Source organism: Pyricularia pennisetigena, chromosome 2 (genome assembly GCF_004337985.1).
Source record: "Pyricularia pennisetigena strain Br36 chromosome 2, whole genome shotgun sequence".
Taxonomy (NCBI): domain Eukaryota; kingdom Fungi; phylum Ascomycota; class Sordariomycetes; order Magnaporthales; family Pyriculariaceae; genus Pyricularia; species Pyricularia pennisetigena.
The window spans coordinates 5,478,609-5,488,561 of NC_043741.1; the positions used below are offsets into that span (position 1 = coordinate 5,478,609).

At 50.9% G+C, this 9,953-nt stretch overlaps 3 protein-coding genes across 3 annotated transcripts in view; 2 read left to right on the forward strand and 1 right to left on the reverse strand.

The window, feature by feature from the left end:
• The window catches only part of PpBr36_01517 (uncharacterized protein), a gene marked incomplete at both ends in the record, with an annotated part of 1,829 nt that extends 138 nt beyond the window's left edge, over positions 1–1,691 (reverse strand). The window contains 3 exons of the mRNA XM_029888702.1: positions 9–976; positions 1,056–1,347; positions 1,449–1,691. Of these exons, the coding sequence (XP_029752336.1) occupies positions 9–976; positions 1,056–1,347; positions 1,449–1,691 (1,503 nt within the window). The remainder of the gene's footprint in view (positions 1–8; positions 977–1,055; positions 1,348–1,448) is intronic.
• Positions 1,692–3,550: 1,859 nt separating this feature from the next.
• Positions 3,551–7,887, forward strand: PpBr36_01518 (uncharacterized protein; the record flags this gene model as incomplete). The annotated part of the gene is made up of 4 exons (XM_029888703.1): positions 3,551–3,865; positions 3,950–4,019; positions 4,084–7,494; positions 7,568–7,887. The coding sequence occupies 4 exons, from the start codon at positions 3,551–3,553 to the stop codon at positions 7,885–7,887; spliced, it is 4,116 nt and encodes a 1,371-aa protein (XP_029751312.1).
• Positions 7,888–8,201: 314 nt separating this feature from the next.
• Positions 8,202–8,618, forward strand: PpBr36_01519 (uncharacterized protein; the record flags this gene model as incomplete). The annotated part of the gene is made up of 2 exons (XM_029888704.1): positions 8,202–8,244; positions 8,482–8,618. 2 exons carry the CDS (start codon positions 8,202–8,204, stop codon positions 8,616–8,618), a joined length of 180 nt encoding a protein of 59 aa, XP_029751311.1.
• Positions 8,619–9,953: the final 1,335 nt, after the last annotated feature.

Consider the following 9,953-nt stretch of genomic DNA (forward strand, 5'->3'; position numbering starts at 1 on the left):
GTGCATACAAGATCCATGTGGTGGGTATCGTTGAACTTGCAAGCATCACCGATGCCGCAGGCGCGGCCGAATCGGCAGTGGTGCGCGTAGTAGCAATCAAAATCCTCGCAACCGATGCCATTGTCGCAGTACGTGCCACGGGCTCGGTGTTTCTGGACCAGCAGCTCCTGACCTTTGAGGCGCGGACCGTGCTCGTACTTGCAGTGCTCCTCTTCCTCGCAGTACCCTGCCAGGTGGTAACGATTGCAAAAGTTGCGGCCGTTGGCGGCCTTCTTGTCGTTATATGATTTGTAGGCGACGGGGTTGTGACGAGGCAGTTCCTCGTCGAGGCGCTCGGACGAGGCGTTTACATAATAGTACTTGAGAGAGGCAGAAGCTGTCTTTTTGGGTGCAATGTCGATAGTGAGTGGCGCCGTCGCCGAGGCGGCCGTCCCCACGCTTGCGTAGCTTGAAGGAGCAGTTGGGGCTGGGGAGGTTGAAGACACCGACTGGGGTGGTGACGAGGTCGAGGGTGCTGGAGGAAACGGCTGCATGGAAGCAATGCTGCCGAGCCTGTCGCGGACAGCAGAGCCTGGTTGGGCCCCTGGCGACATGAAGGAAAATATCGAGGCTGGACTCGAGGCCGAGTTACCAAATCCAGGGATGCCGGTGTTTCGAACAGATAAGCCCGTCGTTGATATTTGGATGTTAGGCTTGGTGATGAGCTCCGGGCGAAAGACGGTAGGAAACCTGGCGAGAGGTAGGCCCAAGCGGATGAAACCAGGCGTGGCTGGAGAGGCCTCCAGCAGTGAAAGCTTGGGACCGACGATAGGGTCCTGCTTGTATGGTTCAAGAACAGGCAAGTAACCATTATCATGGCATGGTCCAAAGATCACGTGCTTGCATTGGGAGAGACGAGACATAACACGCAAAGTCTCACGGATTTTATGGTCCGTTCGTTCCTTGCCGGGACCAACATCAATAAACGAAAATAGTGCTGTGTGGTTGACTATCAGTTTGATTCAAAATGCACCAGCGAGGTGAGCAAAACAAAAGCGTCAGGCAACGATACTCACATTGGGCCTGACCAAACGCATGGGCAAAGGCAGTCAACTGTTTGAATCCATCTTCAAGTATACCAGACGCATGAAGCGTCTTGGCTAAACCCTCAAAGTTGACAATAACCTGAACCATGATATTCAAATTGTCGATCGACGTTTCAGGATGGATGGTTTTGATGTGTTTGCGAATCTGGGTCAAAAGTTCAAACGCGCAATCTGTTCCACCTTCGGCGCCCCGGGCCAAGAGCTCGTCACGAAAAATGGCACCATCGCCGTCAATAATAACAAAAGCTATCGGATTAGATTCCTGGGAGTAGGGCGAGCCAGATCATAACAAAGGTGTATAATATTAGTGACAGGGGCAGACCGGACGAGAGTATACGGGTAGATTCGGTATCAGGCACTTACATTCGAGAGTTTAAGTTGATTCAACTCGGCCTCCAGGCTGCGATTTTCTCGCTGCCACATAGCCAGCGACTTGCGCTCCTGCTCGTAATCGTTGCATTTTTCCAGATAAAGTGCTTCTAGCTTTCCATACTCGGTCACAAGTCTGGTCAGGAGCTTTTCTCGACGATGATCGCTGTCCCTGAAATGTTGTATCTCGGCATTCAAAACCTCCATTAGATCTTTTTCGTTCGGCCCTGAGGACATGGCGAGCAGAACGGGTTGTAAGTCGGCAGGTAGCCAAAACAAAGAGAAGACGAAAAAAAAAAAAAATGTCAAGAGTGAAGGATATGTGAAATCTCCACTCAAAAACAGTCGAAAATGTATGAAGAGGAACGGGTTGCCTTTGATTTCGTGATTTACCTCCCGTCTGTTTATCAATACTGCCACTGTCGACACTTGACGTGCTTCCAAGCGACGTAACCAGGGAAACAAAAGAGTTTGGGGATAGGAACCGATAAAATGATAACTGCAAAAGGTGGTTATTCGAATTGAAGAACAGCTGATGAGCGAAACATAAAAAGAGTAAGACAGAATGGAATGTGGGTGCAGGGAGGTCCATAGTGTGGAGAACAGCTGATCCTGGTGGTAGTACAATGGTATCAAGGCGATCAGGGCGTGTGTTGTTTACGGTGGGGATTTGAGAGCGGCACCTAACCCTGTATGCGGCTTGCAACAGATGGCGCCAGCATAATTGGAGCTGCGTAAAGGTAAGGGCAAGAGCCAACAAGACCCAACAAGACCCAAGGTAATCCGAGCCACATTCCGGCCATGTACATAGAGTGCTACTCGATATCATCCAATGTAACATTATACTGCAAACAGCCGTAGACGAGAACGACCGGCTGATTTTGCTTGCTCTCAAGCGAAGAGCAAACAAGCGCAAGCAAAGCGCAATCAAGGCAGACTTTCGAGAATATTAGCTCAACCCCTGACATAAAGACTAGGACTGGGCTGTATGTTTTTATGAGCATTGAACAATTTTTCCCAAGCTCCTTCGTCATGAGTAAAGCGCCCCTGAAGCATTTACGGGGTTGTTGTGTATTTAGATTCAAGTACCGGTAGCAAAAGCAGTACATCGCCCGAAAATCGCCACCATCCAGATGCAACATGACGAATTGGTAGTCTGATAGATATGACTGCCAAGCTAGCGGAGTACTGTGTAATGTCATCAGGTACATGTACCTTTTGCTACCCCGAAAAGTTATCGCGCACATCGATGCTGCACTAACAGTTTGCTGGACGTAAATACTGTAGCTGGAGTTTGTACCTTATGCAGCGGAACATGGTGGGGCGGATCGACGTGGCCACCAGAGCCCAATATCATCTGTCAAAACCTTCATACCACAGTAGTGGCATACGTAGTCGAGCAAGTTAGGCAAGTAAGCTAGGTAACCAAAAGTATGCAGAGGTAGGAAATTACCTTCAAACTTTCTTAGATTCTGCCATTCCCAAAGCCCAATCGCACACGTCCGGCTTGTAAAGCATCAAGTATCGAAATTAACAGCCACTATCGGCCTCTTCTAGTTTGATCTCCAGACTGGTGGCTGATTAAAGCAATCGAAACTGGAAGGCGGAGAAACCAACTAACTCTATGAGGCTCCATCTCAAAGAACATGGAGCACGTATCTTGGCGACGGCTGAGACGCCCCACTTGAAGCTCAATCCTCAGCCAATCATTCGAGCTTCGCGTTGCCTGTAGCCAGTAAGGGTGAGCCTGGAGAGCTTGCTGTAAATTTTTAGTCCGATGGATGGTACCCAAGGTAACAAACAAAGTCAACACGGCCTGTTTTTTTTTGGGTCGTGCCGTCGTCACCAAGAGAAAAAAAGAATCCGTCAGACTCGTGCATCGTGGGCGGAGCGCGCCGTAGATTTATCAAACTTGCAACATCCAGCCCATCAAAGCAACGACACATCGCCATCTAGAAAGCAGCGTTTTCTTTTAAATAATCGTCATGAATTGAACGCCCAATCCACGTCATATTACTGCATCCATCCGGCGCCGGATCCGTCCTGCCGTCCATCTGAAATAACCTCGTGTGCATCGCCTGCACCCCAGGGCCGCCATGTTTTCACCGACCGCGACCTCAGGCGGGCCGGCCACCGCGACTCGAAGCAGGCGCCGACAGCGCCCTCTGAGCTCGGAGAGCCTTGTGCCCCAACCCAAAGCAAAGCGCCAGCGGCTTCCGTTGAACGAACAGACCTTTATCAACCCCGACACCACCGAGATGGTCGAGGTCAGGTCCGAAAAGATTGCAAAATTACAACCAAAACACGATCGGATCATAAGCCCGCCACAACCGAAGCAAGATCTCAGCGTCAGATCTAAGAAACCGAAACCTGGCGAGCGGATCAGCAAAGGCGACGGCAGTGTTATTTTGGTCTGTCTTGCCCGTTGATCACCGTTCCACCAAACCACTCCTTGTTCTTTGCGGGTTTGCTAATATCCATATATTTAACCGCAGACTACCAACAATGCATACACTGTCAGCAAACTGCCAGCTCTGCCCGACCGCTTGCGTGCAGATGTCGAAAGTATGTCCGCAGTGATCCCGTCTCTGTTTTGTGCGCGTTATATCTAATAGTTGTCCCTTTGTAGGTCAACAACATGGCGCATTATACTCGTCCACCGGCCATGCGCTTACGCTCACGCATACACATGCATTCGTCTGGCCTTACACAATCAACAATCCCTCGCCCGAAACATTTGTCTTCGACCTCGACTACCCTTCGCGACACTCTTCCGATCCCTTACCGCTCGGCTCCCTGGTAGCACCATCAGCCTCTGCCGATGAGCCCGGTCTTGTTGTGGTCATGCCCGTCAGTGGCAAGATCTCATATTGGGAATCCATTTCCAGTGCCGCAACGCTCACATTCATGCGCCAACAACGAAATGGTATCGAGAACGCTATCCCTGGCATGTTCTCGGGGGAGCACGTCGTTCAGATCCTGAACGTGGAGACGGCAGGTTTTATCCTTGCGTTCAGCAGCGGACGAATGGCACACCTCAGCGTCAGGGATGGCCACGGCCGTCCTACAATATCTGTCCAGTTTCTCCGCAGCGGCATGTCACAGAGTGGCGGCGGGTTTTTGGGAAGTATTCGTCATGTTCTCAAGCACTCGGCCATCAGGGGAGATCTTGCTGCAGTCAGGGCAGGTCCTCCCACGAAAGCTGGAGAACGCAACATTGCGGCCGCGACGTCCAAGGGAAAGATCACGACCTGGAGGGTTCAGAGAGGTGGACACCATGACGTACTCGCCGAGGTCGACGTTCGGGATGCAATTCTACTTAAGCTGGAGAGCCGGTCGACTGTAGGCCGTTCTTCTGGTTCATCCTCGGGATTCGAGATCCTTGACATTGCGTTCGCACCTAAGAGATTCGAGCAGCGCGTGGTTGAAGTCCCAGATGGTGAATTGGCGCAGCACCTCCTCCTTCTCGTGGCCTCCGGGAACAAGTTCGAGTCCTCTTACGCCATCATCGAAGTCATCGTCAAACATTCTCACGCAGAAATCGGCACGGTTCGCCCAATCACATGCTACTCAAGCCCCTTATCCCAAGACCCGACTGTACGGCCGCGACTGTACATCCCGAATCCTGGCTTTGTAGCATTCGCTGTTTTCGATCGAGCGGTGGTCATCTGCTCTATAAATGCACGACCCGAATCGCCTGATGCTCAACTCCAGGATGATCTTAGGTTGGGGCCTGGTGCATTTGAAGACGTTGTTGATCTGCGAGACCGGGACACGTTCGAGATTGCCGGATCCGGCCTCGAGGAGCCAACAACAGCAGGTCAAGAACTGGAAAGCCAACGCCTACATCGACCCAAAACAAAAAATCCCGCAGTCCTGCTCATAATACGTGGTGTGGGAGTTGTCCGCATTGCAACAACAGACATTGAGCGGTTTGGCGAAGAGACATGTCCTACCATATCTCCAAAGAGCAAGCTAGAGCAGGCTGTCTTCTACGGCATCAAAGACGACAATCCTATTGCTTTTGATGGCAAGCGCACCCTGCCGTTCTCCAGCCAGGAAATTGGCGAGGCAGCCTTGCAACTCAGTAACGACATACTGAGCTCCAACTCTCCACATCTTCTTCATGTCCCGGCAATTCTGGAAGGCAACTTGCGCGGACGGACTAGCTATCTGGAAAGATTGATGTCATACCTGAACTCTCTCTCCATCGAAATAGACCGCGAAATCCGATGGGGTCTGTTGTGGAATGCAGAGAAAATGAGCGCTGCCACCGTCTTATGGAAGCAACATGAGCAGTTCCTTCTCGACCGAGGCGAACGTCCAGGTAGCGACAACAGGAGCATCATCTCCGAAATCGTTGAGTTCATCCACGAGAGCGAAAAGAAGGTCCCAAACCAGAACAAGGGCGAGCTGGACAATGTTAGACACTGGTTCACCCATGACATTGGCCGACTCGAAGTCTTCGTGGCCTGGGCTTATGAAGTCATCAAGTACAAATATCAGCAAAAGGTTGCCAACGATGCTGACATCACCCGCTTGATGTATGAAGCCATGCACGTGGTTCTCGAAGCTCTTGAGGAGGCATTTGATTACCGTGCGAAGAAGCTTGAGTTCTATGGCCTCGGTGATGACAGGCTGGAGAGAGGTGTACTTCGGGACGGTTACGAGGCCCTCTCGGAGCCATGGACATGCGACTTCAACATCACAACCAACACCAAGCGGATGATGGATCTGGCACATAAATGGCTCACATCATACTACCCGCCTTCCGTCACCATCTCGGCAGGGTCGCCAGACCCACGATTAATACAGACGATACGAGACCGTCTGCCCTCCCTCACAGACAAATACCTCCTCACTGTTCTGGAGCGTTCGCGCTGGGCTTTGACCAGGAATAACCAGAAACTCGTGCACCATGGAGAAATATGCCGGAAGACCTACTCAAACGACCGATACGACAAGATTGTGCTCCTGAAAGATTTTGGTCTGTTCAGAGAAGCTATCAGCATTGCAGAAGCCCATGACTCGATAGAGGCTCTTGCATTGCTGATGGTTGAAGAGGTCAAGTCCCTACGTCAAAGAGCTCTCGACCGCGATCAGACACCGAGTCGCGTCACAGAGCTCCGGGAAAGAGCAAGGATCAAGCAACACGAGATTGCCGAGTCATTTGACCGGTTCGGCGACCAGTTTGCCTTTGCGGTCTACGATATTTTGCTGCGCGAGGAAGGCGTCAAAGCCGTTCTGGACTTTCCCGGAAACAGGAAAGGATATGCCACCAAGTTTCTCAGGGCCAAGCCAGAACTCTCCAAGATATCGTGGATCAACGATGTTGAGCAGGAGAAGGACATTAGCCACGCTGCTGAAACCCTTATTGAGCTCGGGCTGAACCGTGAGCAGCAAGTGTGGAACAAGAAAATCGAGTTGAGCCTTGGCAAACTGGCGCTGCTCGCCGAGGGCGCTACCGTCAACAAGCAAGGGCCGGCTCGCAACCAGCTTGTCGTGGTTCGGGGCGAGCGTGGCGACAGAGCTGCAGCAGATCTCACCCAGATCAACCGCGAGCTGGCAATAGTCGGCATACAAGACAAGCTTTACAATCTGATCCTGCCGAGTGTTAATGTGGCCGTGGATGAAGCTGCTGCATTGGAGCTTGCCATGGAGTATTGTGCGCAGAACATCCCCAAGAAACACAAGGCACTCGCGCGTGTTTTCGAGGATGCTATGGGCCGTCTGCTGCGACACGAGGCGCTGGACCCGTTGACCCTTATCGATCTGCTTACACTGGTCTCCATTCGACACGACCCAACCGCGCCAGGTTTCAACATCTACGATGATCTCTACTTCAGTGCTTTGCGCGTTTCCCATCTCAGCCTTCGCGGGGAGGAGCAGCAGAATACAAACAGACTGATCTGGAGGCGTTGCTTCATTCGAGACGACTGGGCAAAGATCAATAACACTCAGTCAAAGGGAGATGATATGATGAGCATGATGCTGGGCTCTACTGCTACATACCTGACGTTATACGCGTGCCACTCGTACAGTAAGTTGTCGCAATCCCTGGTCACTGCTGATATTAGACTTGAGGTCAAGTTGCTAATCAACTGCCACTACAGGGAGTTACGAAGACAAGAAGTTCTCGCCCCTGGTCACTCCGTCCGACGCCCTGGGCGTCTACACAGATGGACTTGATCGTCGGTTCGAAAGTATGGAAGAGACTGTAAAGCAAAAGCTTATCGAGGCCATGGTTTGGGAGAACAACGAGCTCAACAAGTATATCACCAAATGTCGGCTGGACCACTGGCATCAGACCGCGGTGCGGGAAGCCGCCAGGATGGTGGAGGTGGATCTTGACAAGACCACGGCTGAAGGTGCGGCTCGTGCGAATGGAGATCTGAATGGTGCATTGCGTGCCAGTGGCAGCATTACAGCTTGAGTTATCTCTGGCATCGTTGGTTGTGTAGCTGGGAGGCAGGAGGCATTGTGATGAGCCGATAATACGGAAGATGTCCCGAGAGACAGACTGAGCTCTTGCGACGATGAAAGGATACTTTTATACAAAAGAAAACTGGGAACGAGCGTCCTCAAGGATGCCGGAACGGCGGCGTTCTTTCTTGGTCGGAACTATTGAAGGATACTTTTTTTTTTTCTTTTTGTTGTTCTTTCTCTCTTCCTCAGCTGGGGAGATTAGCATATTGTGAATACGCATCCAGTCGCTCTGTTTCCTTTGTTAGAGTAATAACACCATCCATGCACTGTGCCGGTTTTGGCGGTTCCAGACCGACGCCGGCCTGTTCGCTCTATTGATCTACCTACCTTCACACAGCTTTGTTATTGTTTCTTCCTAATTCGACACAGGACGGTATCAACTTGACATGTTGACGAGCGTTGTTTAATATTAGCCACCTACGTAACACCATATCTATTTGTCTACAGAGGCGGCAAGAGCAGGCTCTCGTCACGGCCACTCGTCTTCCTACTTCTTACCTCCGCGCTTCTTTTTTTTCCCCTCTGATATCAACATATCTAGACTTTTGTCCGGGACAAAGATTTCTGGAAGGAGTAATGGACCCCCAGTGCACGCAACTGTCCAACAATTCCGAGTGCGTGCAGCAACGCGAGCTGAACTGTTTCCCCCTGAGTTCTCGTCCCAAGTGGATGAGATGAGATGGATCTCGGGTACGTTAACAAATCTAGTCTAGTGCATCCACGGAAACCAACCCCGGACGCTTACTCTTTTTTTTTTTTTTTTTTTTGGGTCCCAAAATATCACACACGTTGGTAATGAATGACTAGGTCTAGGGGCTCCTTCTTGTTTCGCCAACACCAGAGATGGAATAAAAAGTAACCAACAGGGTTTTTCGAATGGATCAATAAAGAAATGAAAACGCCGCAGACAAAGGAAGAGCTCGGTTTCGGAGCGTGGCCTTGGGATGTTGTTCCAATAAACAAGGTACTTGCTGCAGGTGCAGGATGCGGCTCTTTTTCATTGCGGCTTATTTTAGAAACCGACCCAAGGCCAGGTACCTCGGGCATGGCCTCCTAGGCAGGCCTGTGATTGTCTGTTTGTATATGCTCACTCCCCTCCTTGGCAGTGTGACAACACAGGCAACGAGGTAAAGGAGCAGGGGGTTGGGTAGTTGAGTAAATCACTTGTTCACGCGGCGGCAGAGCGGAAAGAAACAAGAAAGAAAAAAAGAAGAAGAAGAAGAAGAAGAAGAGTGAATGACTGGTCTACATGTCATAGTGACTGGCCTGCCTGTTACCAACGGTCCAAGTGATTCAAAAATAGAAGCTGTTCCAGGATCCTTACGGGTCAAGACGAAGAAACAAACAACCAATCGGTCCTTGTTTGTGGTTCCTCTATCGCGATTTGCAACCCGGGCAAGGGGGAGGCAGTGCGTCATTTTGCAAGAAAACCCAATCCAGGAACACCAATCAAGGAGATGTGACGAGAGTCAACTGCCGTGCAGACGGGTTGGTAGGAATCCCTGAGGGTTCATGCCATCTCTGGGGGGAAGAAAAAAGGCGTGGGAAAGACTTGGATACATGAAAAGAAGATAACCGCCAAGTTGCGAGGCTCGACGATGGGTTCGTGGGCGCTAAAGCCAGGCGCCAATGGTAGGTAGGTATCTAGGTATGGAACCTTAGGATAGGCCAAGTAGTATACAGGCTCACACGCTTATTCAGTCAGGCGCTATACCATGGGAAGCAAAACTGGCGGCTTGGAATCCGACAAGACATGCATTAGGGGGCAATGTTCGAGATGGCTACTTGCAGCAAACAGGGGGTTCAAATTTAAGTCATCACACAAGGATTGAAGCCAACCTGGGCGGCTACAGCCAGAGAAAGAACAAGAACAAAAGAGAAAGATCATCTCGGAGGTCTCTTGATGGGTAGAGACAAAAATAGGATCCTTGCCATATGCTCTAATCGAACGAATGCCAAACTAGCATGGGCATGGAGATATGGCAATGCTGTGTTGCGACGGATCCGCGTGTT